This window comes from Eurosta solidaginis, chromosome 3 (genome assembly GCF_040869045.1).
Source record: "Eurosta solidaginis isolate ZX-2024a chromosome 3, ASM4086904v1, whole genome shotgun sequence".
Taxonomy (NCBI): domain Eukaryota; kingdom Metazoa; phylum Arthropoda; class Insecta; order Diptera; family Tephritidae; genus Eurosta; species Eurosta solidaginis.
In genome coordinates, this window is record NC_090321.1 from 202,037,789 (window position 1) to 202,060,657 (window position 22,869).

At 36.9% G+C, this 22,869-nt stretch overlaps 1 protein-coding gene across 1 annotated transcript; it reads left to right on the plus strand.

The window, feature by feature from the left end:
* Positions 1-2,534: 2,534 nt before the first annotated feature.
* Positions 2,535-13,841, plus strand: Cap-G (Chromosome associated protein G). The gene is made up of 13 exons (XM_067774715.1): positions 2,535-2,894; positions 2,982-3,158; positions 3,223-3,839; positions 3,911-4,111; positions 4,185-4,422; positions 4,491-4,784; positions 4,847-4,978; positions 5,060-5,256; positions 5,320-5,612; positions 9,154-9,644; positions 9,724-10,803; positions 10,880-11,047; positions 11,762-13,841. The coding sequence occupies exons 1-13, from the start codon at positions 2,679-2,681 to the stop codon at positions 13,496-13,498; spliced, it is 5,841 nt and encodes a 1,946-aa protein (XP_067630816.1). The 5' UTR covers positions 2,535-2,678; the 3' UTR covers positions 13,499-13,841.
* Positions 13,842-22,869: the final 9,028 nt, after the last annotated feature.

Sequence of the window (22,869 nt, forward strand, 5' to 3'; positions counted from 1 at the left end):
TTGACAGTTTATGTGCAATCGGCAACAACAAAATACACGGGAGGGTTGCATTTTCGCCAATGCTTCTACCTGGTAATTGTACCATGGTTGGCTACGAAACGGTTACGACCTTAAGCACCAAATACACGACACGAACATTTCCGCGAACATTCCCGTTATGTCATGTTTCTGCGACCTTTTCTGTTGTGTATGGTGGTGTTTGCCAGTTCGCGCAAATGTTTGCCAAAAATCAAAATATTTTAATTTTTGGCGAACATTTGCGCGAACTGTTCGTGCGTGTATGGCGAAATAGCTCATAATCGTAGTAATTTCTGAACGGAACAGACGTGCGCGGAAAAGTAAAATGGACAATAAAAAATTTCTGAGTGAATTTATTGAATCTTCTCTCTTTTTTTTACGCTTAATTGCCACAGCGAGCAATATTGCTGCAGCACAATTGTTGTCCGTATTCATCGCTGTCTGAAAGAGAACTAATGTTCGGCCAAAAGTTCCTATGGTGTATAGCAAAAACTGCGAACAAGATTGCGGAAATGTTCGTGTCGTGTATTTGGCGCTTTAGCGGCACCAATAATCGATTGCATTGATTCTCATAAGATTGGTCGAATCAGCTCTTAAAAGGTTACCGATACGGTTACCGATAAAGCACCAATGTCTCCAGCTTTATTGGTAACCGTATCGGTAACCTTATAACAGCTGATTCGACCAACCTTATGGGAATCAATGCAATCGATTATTGGTGCCGCTAAGGTCGTAACCATATCGTAGCCAACCAATTGGTTTTTGGTTTACAGCTGGAGACATTGGTGCTTTATCGGTAACCGTATCGGTAACCTTTTTACAGCTGATTCGACCAACCTTATGAGAATCAATGCAATCGATTATTGGTGCCGCTAAGGTCGTAACCGTATCGTAGCCTACCAATTGGGTTTTGGTTTACCGTCGTAACGATAAACAGCTGATTACGTTAGGGATACGGATACAGCGATACGACATACGGCACCAATGACTCCGGCTTACGTTAGGGATACGACTACAGCGATACGACATACGGCACCAATGACTCCCGCTTAACGCGTTAAATCTCTGTGAACTAGATTATTTTCCGTAAAATTTTTACGGTTCTCTGTTATTTTGTGGTTCCAATTGGAGATTACATTCTAGAGCTGGAACTTTTTATTTGAAAAAAAAAAAAAAATAATAAAAATCAGCATCACTGAAATGCATTCATAATTAACGACTATCGAGGGGAAAAACTTATATGGGAAATCTGGTATTATAATCAGCGATTAGGAATAATGTACGAAAATGGAGCTAATCTCGTAATGTGTAAACTAGGTCTAACAAACCAGGTCAATTTGGATTAACCAGTCATTAATTATTTTTGACAATACCAACCTTTCTTGTCACATAAGAAAAAAAAAAAACAATATTGTTGTAAACACAATGGTCTGCCGCTGCAAAATAAACGCTACGAAGGTTGCCTTGTCAAAAATAGAGTCCACGTAATTACATTAAGCTGAAAGTAAGTAAGTAAGAATGAAAGTGAAGAGATTGACGGAATTCTGTGTGTTAGCGCAGTCGGGTAGCTTCGTGACAAACGTATATGTTGTCGGCTACACGTTGATTCATTTGACGCTTGCTTATTTGATCGTAGGGAGTGTGATTGACGAAACAGCAGTGTTGTATTTAGATTGTGTCGACATTCAAAATGAACAAGTGCGCGGAAGAATAGCAATTCATATTAAAATTCCTCTTTACATGACATTTTTAATTCGTTTAAAGATGTATATGTGTAAACCTATTAGGTTTTGCGTAAAAGCTTTTCATCCACAATTTTTTTTTATTTAATAAAACTGCTGTAGATGCAAGTAAAAGCAATCATCATCCGATGACGACATATTCACGCCCGAACGCTACGGTTTCTCAATGCAAATGTTGATTGATGGCTTTTAATTTGATAGTCGCGGGGAAACCGTCAACCACCCGACACTCATAGATACAAAAATTCAGTCAATCTCGTTGTGTCGCCGGAGCCCTTATGGATTGCATCATGATGCTTCACAAATCACACACACAAGATTGCGCATGTAAACAAAAGATCAGCTGTTTTTTATGGGCATTTTTTACGTCATTTTTCTTCAGCTCTTGTTTTTTCTCTCTTTCTTTCATTAGCTCAAGCAGTCAAGTGTGACTGAGATGCGCAGAACGAAGCAATTTTGAACTCGTGAATGCACATGTGGATTGGCATCAGGCATCATCAGAAATCACACACAGAAGATTGCGTATTCACGAGTTCAAAATTGCTTCGTTCTGCGCATCTACGTCTGACTTGACTACTTGAGCGAATGAAAGAAAGAAATATCGAAAATTACGTAAAAATTGCCCATAAAAAACAGCAATTCTTTTGTTTACATACGCAATGCGCAATCTTGTCAGTGTGATTTGTGATGCCGATCCTTCTGAACATTTCCGATAAATTTGAAATGCAACCCTTCAACTTATAAATAATATGATCAAAATATGGTAACTATATACAAAGCGACGCTGCGTATAAAAATTTTTAACGGATGGTTTGACAAGCTGAATTGCTAGAAAAAAGAACAGCCATAAAAAATTTTCTATAAAGAAAAACGCTTAAAAAAGTATATATAAAACGCAAAACAGCAGAATAGTTAAATATGGGGCGCAAACGAAAAATTCCAATCGCAGATGAGGAAAAAGAAAATGCTGTTGGTAAAAGTCGTCAGCGGGGTGGTGGTGGTGTCGGTGCTGCTGCATCTGCCAGCAGCACGATGATGCTACATGGCCCCATGTACACAATTATGTCCAATGTGCAACTAAATGAAACAAACCACAAAAAATATATAAAGGAACTGAAGCAACTGTACGCAAAGGTATGGTAAATTATTGTAAATTTAGCAATTTGTATTTAATTACTGGTTTGTTTATTTTTTCGTTCGTCACGTTTGCGGTCGGTTCAGATGGATCATGATGCATTCATGTTTACACTAATCAAAATGATAAAAACTGCAATGGTGGCAGATGAAGGCAACGAGTATGCAGAAACGACATTGATATTTTGTTCCAAGTTTGTCAGCTCCTATGATGGGGAAGATACACACCCAGTTTTGATTGATATATGCAAATGGCTTCTGACGGTAAAATTGACTGAGCCGTTCACTTAAAACTCAATGCGAAATAACTAAATTCCTTTATTCTTAGACAATATCGCGCAATCCACATATACGTTTTCGTATTTGTCAATTTGTAAATATGATACTTAAAGCACTTGGGCAAGAGGCAGCACTGGATGATGCCATTTGCGATCGTATAATGGAATATATGTTGCATCGTTTACACGACATTTCACCAAATGTGCGCGTACAAGCAATATTAGCTATGCAACGTTTACAAGTACCAGATAATCCAGATGATCCTGTTTTGCGTGCATATCAATTTCATCTATGTGCCGATCCATCATCGCGTGTACGTCAAGCTGTTATAACATGTATGGGACGTAATTATCATACAATACCGTATATATTAGATCGTTTATGGGATATTGATGAAAAAGTGCGTCGTCATACATACTTGCACATGAGTAGCTATCCAGTGCGTTCTTATAAAGTAGCGCAAAGGTTGACGTTATTGCAACAAGGGCTGAACGATCGCTGTGATGGTGTGCGTAAAGTAGTTGTAACTATTATGCTACAACAATGGATTGAGTCATACCAGAAAGATTTAATTGCATTGATTTCGGCTCTAAAATTAGATTCGACTGAGAGCGAAATCGACCGGTTTCGTAAAGTCGCAAAGCAAACACTTAGGGAGATATTCAAGTATGTATTTTTAGTTAAGAATTTTAAAATATATACCTGCATGTATCAGATTATTTTTAATATTTACATAGACGCCAGAACAAAGATGACTTACTCGCTTGCCTACCATTGGAAGAAGATGGTGAACTACATCGCTGCGTGCCTTATGAAAAGCTGACTATGGAAATAGCTTTGTACTGGCAATGTTTAACCGAATTTCTACAAGCAGAAATGGCAGAAGAATTTGATTTGGTAGTGCCAGAATTGAGCACATTTTGTACATATGTAGAAAAGTAAATAACATTTTTAATTTGTAGTTTTTCCTAGAACCTAATTATTCAAAAAACCTTACTTTTTGTATAATAGCTTCTGCCATCTACAGAAGCCGGATATGGACAAATTCGAAATAATGGAGTTCCAATATAAATTACTCTCACTTATGGAAATACTTTATACGTTTGATCTGGGCGATGAGATTGGTCGTGGGAATTTGCAAAAATTACTCGCATACCTTTTAAAAACGTTCCGTCTTGATGAGAAAGTTATCGAAGTAGTCGTACGTTGTGCAGAAAATTTGATTACAGATCAAAATGCACGTATACAGGTCAGTAGTGAAATGCTTGTATATATAATTTAAATCAATGTTATAAACAAACATATTTCGGCTTCTAGATGTTTGTAGAAATCATACAAGACATATGTGATTTGAATAGCAAACCAAATGATTTACTGCATGATCGCACGTTAATTGCCGAACTTTTAGCAAGTTCATCTAATGCAGATTTAAATTTAAAACTATCGTCCTTAAAAGTTAAAATCCTGGATTTAGAAGAACAAGAAATGAATTTTGTACAACGTAAAGATTACATGCGTGCGCAACAAATAACAGAGGAGAAGCATGCAACAACTGAGGAATACACAAATCTGTTGCAACCACTTTTAGATAAGCATCCTAAAGCAGGAATGGTTAGCCTTTTTACAATTGATAATGCAGATAATTCAAATTTACTAATTCTGCTTTAATTTAGTTGAAAGGTCCACTACAACTGCCCAAAACATTAAAGCCAGAAAATATTTTAAAGAGTTTACAAATTTCCTTCTATATGGTTGTTTCGCCGAAAGTGCGTTCATTAAATCCGAGTATATTAAAATTATACAATGTAAGTATAACCATATGATATTGTATTTTATAGAAAATGCATATTAAATTACATGAATTATATTTTCATTTACTTTTACAGGATTTTATATGTCGCCATCTAGCTTCAAATCAAATTGCTATACGCGATTGGGCTTTGAAATGTGGCACTGCCTGTAGTATGCTATATGAGGCGTTAGCTAAAGACGTTTTTGAAGAATTGTATGCGCAGTTTTTTAAAAATCACAATATACGCATTTGGGAGACATCAATAACATGTATATTTGAACTGCTGGACAGGTGGGCGGCGGCTATAGAATTTTTTTATGAAACATCTAATGTATTTTTACAATTTGCACACAGATATGGTTTGGATAATTTTGCAAAACAAGAAGAGCAAAATAAAACTAAGAAGAGCGGTCGTCAGCTTTATAATACCTTAGAGTTTTTGGATAGTGAAGATGATTCAAATGTTCTAAGCGCTGGTCAAGGCGTTGATGTGATATATATGATGTCACATTTTTTGGATACATGCGATGATACGTGCATCGTTAGTGCAATAATTGTTGGGTTTTGTCGTCTCATATTACGCGGCTATATAAAATCAAGCGATATTATTGAAAAATTACTTTTGCGTTATTTCAATCCAAGCACAGGTGGGCCGTTATTTTTTCGATTATTTAAAACTGAAACAATTTGAATACAATTTTCTAAAAGAGGAATGAATCAGATTCGACTCGCTAAAAACAAAAAATATAGGCAATTCACAAGTTCTCGTATGCAATGTTTGTGCTACGATTTTAAATCTGTCATGTGTTCTTTGTTGTTGTTTCTCATATAAAATTATTAAGAATTCATCAGACTATTCACATCGGGCGTGCTAAGTTATTTAAAAAAAATTATTAGTTAATTTTTAAAATTTCATAGAAAATTCGTAACAAAAGTAAAAAAAAACAACGAAAACCAGGATAGGTAGCAGTAAATATATCAGTTGCATATATTTAGGGTTTGTAATGCTGTTTGCTGATGACATACGGACGTATTTGAATACAACATACAACTCATTGGGTAGTAGGGTACTATTTAAAAATATACTCCATAAGACAAATACCTTGTGAATTGCCTTAATTTATATATTTAAATAAACACACAAATACAATTCGAAACTAATCTAAAAAAATAAATAAAATGAAATAAAATTAAAAATAATGAAAGGAAAAATAATGTAACAACAAAACAGAGAACATATATGTATATATGGGGTATTCCATCCCATTTCGACCAATTTTGAACCCGACCCCTTTAGAATTGGCTGAAAGTTTTTCTTCTTTTTCTAGCTTACGAAAGACGTATTTCAGAATTTTTTCAAATTTTTTCATCCAACTCAAAAAAAGTTATGAATTTAAAAAAAAAACACCGTTTTTGTTTTCAAAATGCTATAACTTTTTCAAAAATTGACCGTTTGGGATCTTTTTTTTTTAAATTTGTTTTTAAATTTACTTTTCGAAAAAAATACAAACAAATTTTTAACGGTGTCCAACTCAAAATAAGTTATCAATTAAAAAAAAAAAACGGTGTTTTTTTCAAAATGCTATAACTTTTTCAAAAATTGACCGTTTGGGATCTTTTTTTTTAAATTTGTTTTTAAATGTACTTTTCGGAAAAAATACAAAAAAATGTTTAAAGTTTTTTGTTTCAATTAAAAAAAAAAAAATAGGCCCATTCCGGGATTAGTGGGGATGATTGCAGAATTGATTGAAGTTTTTTATGAGAATAAAAGAGAAAAATGGCGAAATTCGAAGAATCTCGAAAAACTGAAAAATGAAAAAAAAACTTTAAACATTTTTTTTGTATTTTTTCCGAAAAGTACATTTAAAAACAAATTTAAAAAAAAAAAGGTCCCAAACGGTCAATTTTTGAAAAAGTTATAGCATTTTGAAAACAAAAACGATGTTTTTTTTTTAAATTCATAACTTTTTTTGAGTTGGATGAAAAAATTTGAAAAAATTCTAAAAAAACGTCTTTCGTAAGCTAGAAAAAGAAGAAAAACTTTCAGCCAATTCTAAAGGGGTCGGATTCATATGCAGGTGCAAACAAAAATTTACATAATAAAAAGTAGGACGAAAACAAAATAAAAAATTGTAAAGAATAAAATTATAACAGGCAAAAAAAAAAAAAAAAAGATATATTAAAACAAGAAAATGAAAAAATATCAATGAAATAAAAAAAATTACAAAACTTTTTCTTTTGTAAAACCAAAAAAAAAAAATTATAAAAAAATAAGAATAAAACTAAAGAACGGCCACCGTGGTGTGATGGTAGCATGCTCCGCCTATCACACCGTATGCCCTGTGTTCGCACCCCGGGCAAAGCAACATCAAAATTTTAGAAATAAGGTTTTTCAATTAGAAGAAAATTTTTCTAAGCGTGGTCGCCCCTCGGCAGTGTTTGCCAAGCGCTCTGGGTGTATTTCTGTCATGAAAAGCTCTCAGAGAAAACTCATCTGCCTTGCAGATGCCGTTCGGAGTCGGCATAAAACATGTAGGTCCAGTCCGGCCAATTTGTAGGGAAAATCAAGAGGAGCACGACGCAAAAGAATAAAGTAAAAAAAATAGCAAATAACAAATGGCAGTAAAGGTAACCAAAACTAAATTAAATAAAAAAACTCACAGTAAAAGAAAAAAATTCAAGTTCTGTTGAGCGCGACTGAGAACATTCCACACAATTTGGATTAAAAACACACACCTTGTTGTGTTTAAAAGGAATAACAATAACAAAGGCATTACAATGGAGACAAATTACAAACCGTACTGTGGGACATTCATATGACTAAGTGGACGGAAGCATCTGCCTTTGCCACAGTATGAATGCAGGAGATTTCGATTTCAATACTCAGATGTTGAAAAGCTAGCTCATGAAGAAGTGGAATTTAGAAAGATGCCCAAATAACCATCGCTGTTTTCAGATTTTTTATTTTTTAAACGGTTTTATTTAGCTTAACTTGACAGGCTGGCTGGCACGAATTTTGTAATTGGTATTTAAGTAACTTCCCGATAAGCTACAAGCTTGAAAGTTGGAATATAGTTCAGAACCCGATGACAATGCAATAATAAGAAAAAAATCGCCGCTAGGTTGCGCAAGGATCGAGATATTCAAAAAAATCGTATTTGGGGTCCGATTTGGCTCATATTTGGAACACATAATATGTATATACATGAAAAGAAAGCGACCTATGAAAAAAATCGCCGCTAGGTGGCGTAAGGATCGAGATATTCAAAAATCGTATTAGTTGAACACATAATACATACAAGAATGGAAAACGGCTTGTGAAAAAATCGCCGCTAGGTGGCGCAAGGATCGAGATATTCAAAAAAATCGTATTTTTGGAACACATAATACATACACGAATAGAAAGCGACCTATGATATCCGATTTGGCTCATATTTGGAACAAATATTACATACAGTCCGGTAGAAGTGACATCAAAATATTTTGGAGTTCGAGGAGGGACAAGCATACGTAGCGCAGAGTCGAGTAAAGTCTTTGGAAGGATTATATATTGAGGACTTAGATTGTAACAAATTGTCAGGAAGGTGTCCGTGTAATAATGACTCACTAAATGAAGTAAACAGAATGAGGAATAATAGACAATTAAATAAAGATTGAAAACTTTAAAATAAAATAATTAAACACAATTTTTAAGTTAAACGGTTTTATTGAAAACAATGCCTACATGAAGTAATAATAATACTAAAAGCTAGAAAATAATTAGCTAGGTACTAGGCATTACACTCCTCATCAATCTAGGGCCTTAATCGGACAATTAAATAAAAGCATTGGGCGCGTGGAATTTCTAAAAATGTAAGGCGTAGCATAACCTTATTAAGGTTCAGTTCGTCTTACTTAAGATTACCAATAGAATTTTCCTATGCCTAGGACCTACCTAATTATTTTCTAGCTTTTAGTATTATTATTACTTCATGTAAGCATTGTTTTCAATAAAATCGTCTAACTTAAAAATTTTTTTAAAAATTATTTTATTCTCTGATAAATAAAATAAAAAAATTAAAAATCAAATCGTGAAAACATTAAAAAAATATTATAACCTAAAATAAATAAAATAAAAATTGTCTAACTCAAAAAAACAAAATATCACTATGCTGTGTGTCTGTATCAATTATTGTTTTCTTATTGCAGATTCGAACATCAATCAAATTTTGGGCGTCTTTCTTGAAAACTTGATTCAGCGTAAAAAGCATGGTCTATTACAGCCGTGTTTATTACCCATGGTGTCGACAGTGTTGAGCGCACCCTATGAAAATCCGTTACATGATATACGCCCCGAAACGATAACACGCTTTATAATAGATTCGACACGTCAAGAGAGCTCATCAATAACTGATGGTAATATACACAATAAAATTGCACAAACGTTTCTACAAGAGATGCTCAATAATTTAACCAACAAGGAATTGTGTAAATTATTGGCAAAAGAGCTGATTACGTTGGACTTGAATGTAATACACAACCAACAGCTGAAAAGAGAAATGAAAGAGACTGCTGATAAGTTGATACAGGCTGATCTTGACCCGAAGGCTGTTAAGCATATTATAGATTTCAAAGATATTGTTGATGGTAATTACAATCCAACACGAAAGACTGTTACGAATGATTCAGAGGGCGAGGAGGTATATACAAATCTATTTTACGTTAACGTACATAGGTAACAAGTTATAACATATACTTTTTTGTTTCCATAATAATTAGGATAGCAACGATGAGACTGAGAACGAGGCTGCGAAGGATGATGATGATGTTGCCACAGTAACGACCGCGCGTAGTAAAACACCAGTAAGTGAAATGATTGAGGAAGCGTCGCAGCAACTGGTGCCACCAGAGAAAACACAACCACCAGAATCATCACAGCCATTACAACCCTCAGAACCACCACCACCTAATGTTATCTCCATAAACGCTACAGATCGACCGACAGAAGAAGGAATTTCTGCAACTGTTGAAGTAACGCCTGCTATCGTTACGCCGCCCTCCCATGAAGCTGTGTCCGCTCCAAATACGGGGGATAGCACTATAATAACTAAAGATATTTCACCATCGGCGCGTGTACCCACGACATATGGTCGTGAAAATCGTGTAGGACATCGTTATCTACGGAAATCGCTTAATTCCACACGTGGACAATCCGATACAGAAGTTGGAGATGGACCACAACGCTCACCGAAAATAAGGATTGAAGCGCGCATAGACTCGGATAAGAAAGCTGAACAACCACCAGGTGAAGAAAAACGCCAAGTGCGCAATACACGCGCAAGACGAAATTTACGCTATGGCTTAAGACATAATGAACTCCAGGAATTCGGCGTTGTATCAGATTATGAAGACGCACCGGAAAGTAGACGTAGAAATAAACGGCGTGGTGCAACTCAAGCAACAGTTGCTGTGACTACGGTTGAGCCTGAAGTAAATAGAACACCCAAAGAGATATCAAATACAGTACCAACAAGTTTGCTGCACAATAACACCGCAAGTCCGACTAAGCGACGAATGAATGATACAACAACCAACAAAGATAAGGCGAGTGAGGAGGAGGAGCCAGCTGAGAAAACAAAAGTTTCGAAACGAAATGCACAGCCAACTGAAGAAACGGAAGGGCAGCCAAAAGCGCAATTGGAAGATCAACAGAAAGATAAACCGAACGAGCTGCCAAAGGCGCAATCACAAATATCAACACGAGCACGAGACTTACAGCAAGCAAAAGTAACACCTGCAAATAAAGTTACAATGCGCTCGTCAGCTAGGAAAGCTGTGAAAGCTTTTGATGCAGATAAGGTATTTAAAAAAATTGATCATCAGATATATCTGACTTTTTGCTTATTAAATTTCTTTTTTTTTCTCTTTTTTTAAGCTCAACACATCCGATGTTATACCGCCTTCACCACCGGTTGCAATGTCACCACGCACAATAGTACGACGGCAACGTCGTGCCGGTGGTGGTGATATTTCCGTTGTCAATCTTACTGAGTCGCAACGTCGTGCAACACGAAGTCAATCCGCACAGCCAGCAAGCAATAAAGTGAGTACCAGGCGACGTGGATTACAACTGTAGATATATTCGAGCACATTTACTAATATATATCATCTACCGACTTCACCAGTGCCATCACGATACCCAAAACACCACCACCCACAAAATTTCTGCCACCAATTTAATCACATGTGACTCATACTGTTGCCCCAACTATTTGCACTTATGTAAATTTATTTTTCTTTAGTTTTTCGTTTCTTTGTATAAACTATATTAATTAAAAAAATATATACATATATGTCTACTTTAATGACAAAAAAATGTGCTACTACTATTTTGTATTGGTATATGAGTATGCGTGTGTCTGCGGAAGGGTGGTGGTGGGAGAGAGAGGATGGTGGGTTGCTGCTTGTGAATATGAAACTTTCTTATTTTGTATTTGTTGCTGGAACTGAGAGAATTTATCAGCGAAATGCAATAAAAATTGCACAAAAAATTGAACAAAAAATTGCAATTCGTCCCTTTACTTAATTGAAACCGTTTCACTCCCTTCAAATCAATTCCGCTAACTAGTGAACTCAATCAATCGTTTAACGATTCAAACCATTCTATCCAGAATATCTCCAACTCAAATCATTTTACGCATTAAATTGCTTAACCGTATCGATTGATAACTTGCTCTAAACACCAACATGTTTCGTATTTATTTATTTACAATATAAAATTCAATAGGTAACTTAATTATTGCTTACAAATTTGTAGGACTCTGATTCATCAAGTGACGGCGCATCCGAAAAGCGAACTACCAAGCCATCAACACCAGCGCGCGTGACACTAAAGCGAGCGCACAACTCAACGCCGAATCCCGACGGAAAAGCAGCAACTGATCCCAAAATACTTTCACCACAATCACAATCACCGGATCAAAAGCGAATGCGTACTGATAAAACATCATCCAAGCAGCAGACGCAACAAAAGACGCTCCGCGGTACTCAATCAATGGCAACAGTCAAAAGTAGTACAACAAATTCCGATGAAAAGCGTAAGCGAGGACGCCCACGAACTCGTTCATTAGAACCTATTGCATCAGAAAAGGAAGCAAGTAAAACATCGAGAGCATCCGCTGGACCAAATTTAAATGAATCAAAAATTTCAAAATTAGCTACTCACGTTTCTTTCAGTGAACAAACTGAATCACCCTTCCGTTGCCAAACTGCTATACATGCGCCGGAGTTAGACGTGCTCACTCAACCCGCTATACGCTCCAGCTCACCAAGTCCCAATCCATCAATAACGCGCGCAACATCGTCTACACGGACTAGGGCAACAAACCCGCATGTATCATCTCCTACGCGCACCCGATCCAAAATGCGCGTATCATCGCCTACGCGTACTCGATCCAAAACTAGGCTTACGTCTGCTATGCGAGTCCGTTCATCAGTGCGCACTTCTTTGCCTACTTCCACTCAATCGTCAACGCGCGCAGATGCGTCAAAACGGGGTCGGCCTGCTAGACGCACTGCGTCTCCCACACGCAGTCGATCTGCAATACGTGTCACATTTTCGACTCCTATGCGTACTCTAACCGCCACTCGTACTTCTTTAAATGCGTGCATTCCAGATCTTACAAGCCGTACTCCATCTGTGACGCGTACCGCCTCTATGACATCAACAGTTTCACGTACAAGATCAGAAATTCGCGCGGATGCGGCTACAAATACTGGCGTTACGCGCTCAGGTAGTTCTGCTGCTACACGATCTAGATCTACACCAAAATTGGTTTCGCGTACTAATTTCATTAGTACGGCTGCTGTCAATGACTCTTCCAACAAGACGTCGGAAATTACAAACGTGCCAGCCAGGCGCTTGCGCGCTTCTGTGCGCACTCCAATTGATCTAACAAGAGCTGCTAATGATAACAGCGCGTCGGGAAACCCCAAAAAAAACAAAGAATCGCTTGAAGTAGTTACGCACGCAGCAGGTAGTAAGATTACACGTCGCCGTTTGTCCGCGGGTGGTAACGCCGAAAGCGATGGCACTGCCACAAACTGTGATGATAGTGAATTCAGGAACGTTACACAACGCCGGCATGATAAAACCGTTACAAATGATGTGTCAAACGAAAAAAAATCTGGCTTGCGCTCACGGCCAAGCAGAATACCCGTACGCGCATCAAATATCAATTTGGCTACAGTTATGAAACCGCGTAATGTTGCCCTACCTGTTTCCTCATCAATGACATTAGGCCCGAAAGCGATCAAATCCATTTCAAGCACCGCCAGCGGTAGTGGTAGCTCAAGCTCCGAAGAGACCATGAAAACATTAGGCGCAGCTGTGTTTCGCAGACGTGCGCTTACTACTAAAATGACCCGCATCAATTTGGCGCAACGCAGTAAAGGCAATCCGGTGCCTATGGAGCTGGCGCGGCCGACACGTGTTCATACACCAGTGAATAAATTGGCGACTGGTATGAATTTGCGAGCTGTTAAGAAGCGTTAGTTAACAAAAATAAGTTTTAAATGAAATTTTTACATACACATACATATTTTTAGAAACGTATACATACTTACAAATAAATCATATTTTTTGTCGTCATTGTTGTTGAAATTTTGTAGTTTTATAACGTTGTTAAAAATGTCCTGCAAATGTTCTATAGTATAATATTATCTTCATATGATGATGCATATACATACATATTTACAGCTATATATTTCATTTTTAATTGTATTTTGTAAGCCTTTAAAAGAATGCGTTTAAAAAAAATACATATATGTAAATTCGAGATATACCACAAATTTTTAGCAATAAAAATTTTACCAAATTTCATGTGTTGAAATAAATAGACACAAGTTTATTATTCAATTCAATTTAAAAGAGTCCTCCAACCAAATAAGATTTCCCTCAGTCGCCATAAGGAATTCGCTTTGAATGAGTATGCTAGAAAGCTGCAGACTTGCTTTGCTACGCTGGCGGTTGTTGTTGTAGCGATTATCGATGTGATGGTCCTTTGCCGGATACAGATCCGGTACGCTCCGGTAACACAGCACCATTAAGGTGCTAGCCCGATCATCTCGGGAACGATTTATATGGCCACATTAAACCTTCAAGCCATCCCTCCCTCCCCACCGCCAAGTTCCATGAGGAGCTTGGGGTCGCCGAAGCCTCGTCTGTTAGTAAAATAGGATTCGCCGCGGATAGGTGAGGTTGACAATTGGGTTTGGAGAAGCTATATATTGCGCTGGCAACCTGAAGGGTTGCGCTACACAGCCCCTTGAATCTGGTATTTTAGTCGCCTCTTACGACAGGCATACCTATATTTTTATATTTTATTTTTTTTATTTTAAAAAATACTGATTTATCGACCTTTTCTTCTTAACTTTCCAGTTTGCTGGCTCGAGGTCTATGTTTTTCTTGCAAAAACTAATAAAACACAAGTTTTTCGTTCTGCCAATATATTTCGAATTACCGTCGGTAATCGTCTTCAGGACAAATTAATAACAATATAAAGCATTAATATAATAAATAATTATCCCTACAACAAATTTATTCATATATGTACATACATTTATTTACACGTTTGTACTGCTTAACGTGGGGTATCATACTAACTCTTTTTTGATAACAAAAATCTGTACGCCTGTGCTACGTTCTCTACATCAGATTTGTAATTTATTCTCTTGTCTGTCGGTGTGTTGATTATGTGCAGCATTTCTAATGTGAATCTCTTCTTGTATTGTTTTTTTTGTTGGAGCACAGAAGCTTCATAAAAGTTTGGTGAGTGTTCATTGCTTGCACAGTGGGCCATTAGGGCCGTTTTATGGTTCTGTGTTTGTTTACAATATTTAAAATCAGATTTATGTTGTGCTAATCTGCTTTTTAATTTTGATTTTGTAGTTCCTACATAAAACTTGTTACAGGATTCGTTGGCATTACCTTTGCAAGGTATTTTTTATATTTAATATTGCTTTTTTCCGCGGTTGGTATTTTTGACTTTGTTCTATTAAAAATGTGTTTTAGTGTGTTTACTGGTTTATGGGCTATTTTTATTTCGTTTTTGTTGTAGCAATCTGATTTCGTAAGCCGCTCTGATAACGAGAGCCAAAGATATTCAAGTCAGTAGTATATGTACCACAATTATCAGAGCGGCTTACGAAATCAGATTGCTACAACAAAAACGAAAGAAAAATAGCCCATAAACCAGTAAACACACTAAAACACATTTTTAATAGAACAAAGTCAAAAATACCAACCGCGGAAAAAAGCAATATTATATATAAAATACCTTGCAAAGGTAATGCCAACGAATCCTGTAACAAGTTTTATGTAGGAACTACAAAATCAAAATTAAAAAGCAGATTAGCACAACATAAATCTGATTTTAAATATTGTAAACAAACACAGAAGCATAAAACGGCCCTAATGGCCCACTATGCAAGCAATGAACACTCACCAAACTTTGATGTAGCTTCTGTGCTCCAACAAGAAAAACAATACAAGAAGAGATTCACATTAGAAATGCTGCACATAATCAACACACCGACAGACAAGAGAATAAATTACAAATCTGATGTAGAGAACGTAGCACAGGCGTACAGATTTTTGTTATCAAAAAAGAGTTAGTATGATACTCCACTTTAAGCAGTACAAACGTGTAAATAAATGTATGTACATATATGAATAAATTTGTTGTAGGGATAATTATTTATTATATTAATGCTTTATATTGTTATTAGTTTGTCCTGAAGACGATTACCGACGGTAATTCGAAATATATTGGCAGAACGAAAAACTTGTGTTTTATTAGTTTTTGCAAGAAAAACATAGACCTCGAGCCAGCAAACTGGAAAGTTTTTTATTTTATTTTATTTTTTTTTTTATTTTATTATATTTTTTTTTAATTTTATTTTTTTTTTATTTTATTTTTTTTTATTTTATTTTTTTTTAATTTTATTTTTTTAATTTTATTTTTTTTTATTTTATTTTTTTTTATTTTATTTTTTTTTATTTTATTTTATTTTTTTATTTTATTTTATTTTTTATTTTATTTTATTTTTTTTTTAATTTTATTTTTTTTATTTTTATTTTTTTTTTATTTTATTTTATTTTTTTTAAATTTTATTTATTTATTTAAATATTTCCTAGCACAACAATTTGGTAAATTATTTTACAGTGCTAGTCAGGAATTGTAAATAGTTAAATTTAAGATGAATTAATATGGCAATAGAATTAACATCAAGTAAATAAAGCTATACAACAATAATATTAGTAAAAATAGAAATGATACTAATATGATTATTAGATTAAGCAAGTAGAAATCAGCATTTAGACAATAGCGGGAAAGGAAAAAGGAAACAAAATGAGATAATACAATTTCATTAGCAAGAATACAAAAATAGTTTCGGCTTACAAATCATTATAAAAAGTGGTTAGCTCATTTGAAGTGCCGAGCATTTCCTATATGTCTAAGTCTTGCGGGAAGGGCATTCCAAAGGCGTATGGAAGTAACGAAGAACTGCCGTCCAGAGGTTAGCAAACGGTATCTTATGTGCGTGAGAAGAAGCACTGATCTCGATGAATGAAGAAACGTAAGCCTCCGATATAAATAATCAGGTTCCTTTGTATATATGATTTTGTGAAGGATAGTCAGTGTTTTAACTTTTAAAAGATTGTGAAACGAAATATTTAGCAACCTTTCAGCGTGGTGTGAAACGTGGTCCAGTCTTTTTAACCCAAATACATATATAGCAATAGTATTGTAAGCAACATTAAATTTATTCATACACACATAGTCACAATTTGAGTAAATCTCACATCCATAAAGGAGGTTAGGTATTAGGTACGCTTTCGCTAGAAGTAGTCTAATATGTAGGGGAGTGAAATATTGAGTTAGCCACAGTGTACGAAGCATTCGATACACTTTTCCTACCGTGATAAAAATGTGGTCTTTCCATGTCAAGGTCTTATTAAAAACTACTCCTAGGTTTTTTGCAGCGTTAACGTATTCGATGACAGAATTGTCAATAACTATGTTGTCCAAAGCATGAGTAGGCAAGGACTTTCTATTAATAACGATGCATTTCGACATAAGTTAAGACATAGGCCGTTCTTAGAAGCCCACACACCTATTTGATTCAAATCATAATTCAGATCTTTTACACACAAAGCGGTACCATCACGGGGACAACATGTATATAGTTGCACATCATCAGCATAAATATGGACGTTACAAAAATTGAGCACATTTGGCAAGTCATTGATGTACAGAACAAATAGAAGAGGGCCCAGAATAGAGCCTTGTGGGACGCCTATGGAAACATGTAGGAAGTCAGACTTTCTACTGTCTAAACAAAACGCCTGAGTCCTGTCGCCAAGATACGATCTAATAAGTGAAATTGCATGACTCGAGAAATTAAATAAACTTTTCAGCTTCTTAAAAAGTAGGGTGTGGTCGACAGAGTCGAAGGCTTCAGAGTGGTCAAGAAGAGTTAGAAAAATAAATAATATTATCATCAACTCGCTCTCGAATGTCTTCTATCACAGATAGAAGTGCCGTTGTACAGCTTCTCTTTGACCGGAAACTGGACTGACAGTAATGAGCTTATTGTCGTGAACATACTTCGTAATCTGCCCATGCAAAATTCGTTCAACGACCTTTGATAGAAAAGGGAGAATGGCTATAGGCCGATACTCGTTATTTTGCTTACGAATTGGGATAACCTTAGCAGCTTTCCAGCACCACCAGTGGTCAGAATAGAGTTGACCAAATAAGTTAAATCGGGAAGGATTATGGGAAGAATAATCTTTAAGAACTTGGTATTTATACCATCAAACCCTATGGCATTCGACTTCACAGAAAGTAGGGCTTGCAGTAGATCACAGTCATCGACACACATAAACGCAAAAGGACTGGAATCTATATTAGTACACTCAGGGTAGCTATCCGTACAGATATTAGCAACTGAAGTTGGTAGTCTTACGAAGCTGGCATTTAATTCGTTAATGTTAACATCAGCAAGATCAGACAGATCTCCTTTGGACTTAGCGATCCCGATTTTCTTGATATTGCTCCACGTATCTCTGGTACTCAAGGCAGCACTGAACTTATACTTATAATAATTTGCCTTGGCCGACCTTATAGATTTGTTGACAGCAAGGCGAGTTGTTTTGAAGAAGGTAAGCGTTTCTGCAGTTCTGCACCTTTTCCAGCGAGAGTAGGCATGGTTCCGTTGGTTTATTAGATGTTTAAGGTGGCATTAAACCAGGGTCTACTTTTATGTATGCACACTTTTAGTTTTACTGGAACATGATCATCAAATAGCCTATTTATGTTATCTTGGAGGAACTCTGTCTGATCATCAACCGACGTCAAGGTACGAATCGTGTTCCACTCGACCGACTGGACTAATTCGTCAAGGAACAGTAATCAATGTTTCAAAAATCCCGATAAGTAAACGAACATGGTTTGTTTGACGTTTGAAAGTCGTATATTAAGAATATTGAGTCATGTTTAGAGAAGCCAGAGGCGGATAGTTGGGTATAGTGAAGCACTCTCTGAAGATCATTTACGAAGAATAAATCTAGGAGCGAGGAACTGGAACTTGTAAAATGCGTTGGTAGAATACAGTTGGTGGGAAAGAGTCGCAGAGATTCCATACTCAGTTTCAAACTGGCATCCACCAGCAAATTACTATTAAAATCACCAGCGATGATAATATTTTCATAATTCATTAGTAACGGTTGAAGAAAATCAAAAAGAGCAGAAAAGTTTACTTGGCGATTTGGCCTGTATACGCAGCCGATAAGATCCTTGTTGTTATTATCGGAAAACACATCAACGAACACATATTCAACAGAATCACCAGGACTAGAACTGCAACACAATTTACAGGACAAAGTACTTTTAGCATATATCGCAACACCACCACCATGACCACCTCGATCAGCTCTGAAAAGTTGGTATTCATTTAATTTCACTAAGTCATTATTATGACAAGAAGAAAACCATGTTTCTCAACTCATCGAGCTTTTTGAAGAGACTTTGCGCATTTATATGTATAACCTTGAGACCTATAGCTTGTCTACTGACAATGCGCGACAGAGTATTTAAGCAGTTCATCGGGCTCGACAACTCACAACCGGAATCCAACATTGAAAAGACAATAGGGTAAATGCTTTTCACTACATTTCACTAACGCCAACATGTTCAACCATTTTAAGACTTTGAAAGTCATGAAAAATACAAGAGATGAAAAGATAAAAAAGAAATAGAGTGGTGTTCCGAATGTGAAACATAGATAGAGAGGGTCAATTTGGTCCTTGGTGATATTCCTGAACGATGTTTGTGGCCAGCGCGCCGTCTTCTCGAAAGGAGTTTTCATTCTCGGTTGTATTTCCTTCAAGGCCATCAAGAAAATTAAGGTCCGGTACAGCTTCGGGTAGGTCGTTGGTTTTACACTTGATATGTACCAAACCCCTTTTTGTGAAAACCGAGGAAACCTCTTTTCTTTTGTTAAGACGGATAGCAGCCTTAAAGATTTCATAATTTTGCTTTTGAAAGCGTTGCATTTACAAAGATCGGTGCATCGGAATTCATGCCCACGTGAACTAGTCGTAGCCCTTTGAAATTTGTATCATTTTTGTTTTGGCGCCTGAACGTAGAAATTGTTCGCAGCAATTTATTTCTGTCAGACGGCGATTGAAATTTGATGATAACAGCCGGATCAGTTGTGCTATGACCTACCTTTCGTGGTCGAAAAATGTTTTCTAGTGGGGGTGGTTGCATGCTTAAAGCGAAGCACATATGGTGATACAAGCTGGTTAAATTTTCTCCTTCCTCAAAGGGTATACCATGGACTCGAACGTCGCATGCAGCATTTTGGCTTTCTTGCTTTGAAAAGTTCAGCTTTAGGTCAGCTATCTCGCTTTCAAGGCGTCCGATGCGATCACTCCAAGATAGATACACACCTCAACTCCTCAAATTTATCATCAAGCTTTTTGCAGAAAAACCCAATCAATCGTTGTTCTGCTTCTAAAAATTTTTTTAATATCATCTCACTGTTCTTGATGAAGCGTTGTTCGATAATACGGTTTAAACTTGGAGATGAATCGCTGAGACGTGGAGTTTTTTGCCTACCGCGGGTATATTCTGACCCCCTAACCCGCTGGGGGGCTACGCTGGGGGGCTACGCTGGGGGAAGGGTATACGGTCTTCTTGTGTGATTTGTGATATAAGTGGATATGGTGAGATGAAATGTTCTTTGTATGCACTATAAATGTTGACAATTATCTGGGGTAGGAGTAACACAATTAAGGCGTTACCATTTACTTGGCAACAATTTATTTCAGGAAAGAAAACGCTATAAGTGCATCTCCGCCATCTACTTGCAACAATGCTGCTCAGCAGGCAGCAACGCCATGCGTACAATTACCCTTGAAGGATAGGAGCGATGCCGATCATCAGCACATTCCGCGTTGCACTTAAAAATTCTGCAACTTAGCTTTAACGGTTAAGCCGGTAAGACCACAAGATTTTATGAAAAGGCATAACATTGGCATCGACATACATCGCCTCTTCGTCGATTTTAAAGCAGACTTGGGGGGGGGGGGGGGGGGGGGTCGGGTAAGCTATTTTGAAATGGCTAAAAACAATCCGAAAACCTTCCCGAAATTATACAAAAATAGTCCCAAATTAAATCCGAAGTGGTCCCGTTAACAACACCGAAATGATTCGACGTTTTTAACTCGTAACAGCCTCAAAGTGGTATTAACAAGGCCGCGTGAAGAGTTCCTACAAGGTCCCAGAGCTATACAATTTGAACACGAAATTATGAAAAACTTGTCGTGATTTACCTCAGAGGAGATTTAGGACGCCCTTCTTTTCCAATTTGCGTCGAGATCCTTTTTAATCATTCCTATTAATTAGCGGAACGGGACCAACATGTTTTATGACCACTCCTAACGGCAGCTGCAAGGCAGGTGAATTTTCACTGAGAAGCTTTTTATGGTAGAAATACACTCGGATTTTACCAAACCATTTGCGAAGCGCGATCCCGCTTAGAATTGTAAAAACTTTTCTAATTGAAAAAACTTTTCTCTGAATTTTTGACGTTGCTTTACCCTTGACTTGAACTCAGGACCTTTGGTGTGGTAGGCGGATCCCGCTACTACCAAACCATGGCGGTCATGGCATGGGGATTGCGTCAGTACTCTAGTGTCCTTGTGTCGTTATTCGAGTTTGCTTAGGCTGTTAAAAGGAGCGTTTATACTGCTCAGTTTTGCAAAATTGATTAGACTACAATCCATATGACCTACATACATATGGATTGGATTTAATAATATTGGTGTAAGTCAAATAAGCTTAGAGTTCAAGAAATTAAAAAAAAATTTTTTCTAGGCCCAATTTTATCAAATTCATTAAGGCTCAAACAAAATGGCTCCTATGTATATACACTACATTATTGACTTCAACTCAAACATCTTTGGAGGTCTACTAATTCATGAGACCGAAATGAGTCCGATATATGTGAGAGGCATATCGTCGCCCACTAACCAGAAGCAGGAATGTGCAATTTTTCTGATTTTGTGTTATATTACCCTTTAGATTCTCTACGTTCTACTTAAATCTAGAGCTTCCTACGCACATGGAAACCCCAATAATTTGCAGTGCCATTTTCACAAATGTATAATTCAATCACACAAAGTTGAGCCAGAAAAATGAATGTAGTACATTCATGTTTCTGGCTGGCAACAAGGTAATGATTTTCCTGTTTGTATGACACATTCGTTGATATGGCTCAACAATTTTTGAAAAAAAAGTAAGGACAGCACACATTCGTATGTTCGAATGTTCCGGTATACGTGCCTGAAGGTTGGGTACAAATTATTAGAGGCGCTCGTAACTCCCCAAAACTTTTTGAGGTACACATACAATGTATAACGATTTTTATACCTTTCATGAACATGAACTGGTATATTAAATTTGGTCCGATGTTTGTAACATTGAGAAATATAGAAGATAGACTCACCATTAAGTATACCGAATCGATCAGGGCGACGAACTGAGTTGATATAGCCATGTCCGTCTGTCTGTCCGTCCGTCTGTCTATTTGAACGCAAACTAGTCCCTCAAATTTTGAGATATCTCAATGAAATTTGATACAAGGATGTATTTTTGTATTATATTAGACATTTGTCGGATCCGGTAGGATCGGACCACTATAACATATATCTCCCATACAACCATCCCAGCGGGTTAGGGGATCAGAATATACCTGCGGTAGGTATGCCTGTCGTAAGAGGCGACTAAAATACCAGATTCAAGGGGCTGTGTAGCGCAACCCTTCAGATTCCCAGCGCAATATATAGCTTCTCCAAACCCAATTGTCAACCTCACCTATCCGCGGAGAATCCTGTTTCACTAACAGACGAGGCTCTGGCGACCCCAAGCTCCTCACGGAACTTGGGGGTAGGGAGGGAGGGAATGGCCTGAAGGTTTTATGTGGCCACATAAATCGTTCCCGAGATGGTCGGATACCGGAGCGTACCGGATTTGCATCCGGCACAGGACAATCACATCGATAACACTCCCCAAAGCCTTCGGGGAGCAACCTTATCGCTACAACAACAACAACAACAACCCATACAACCGATCGTTCAGATAAGACGATTTTGGTCATTCCTGCCGCAATTTAGAAAGTATAAACGTGAAACTCGGTGATATATATTCTAATATATCATAGAAGATATCCTGAAAAAAGCACTTTGATCGGAGCTGTATATAGTTATATCACATACAACCGATCGTTCAGATAGAAAGATTTTTGGCAATTTCTCCCTTAATTTCCAATATAAAAACGTTAAACTTGGTGATC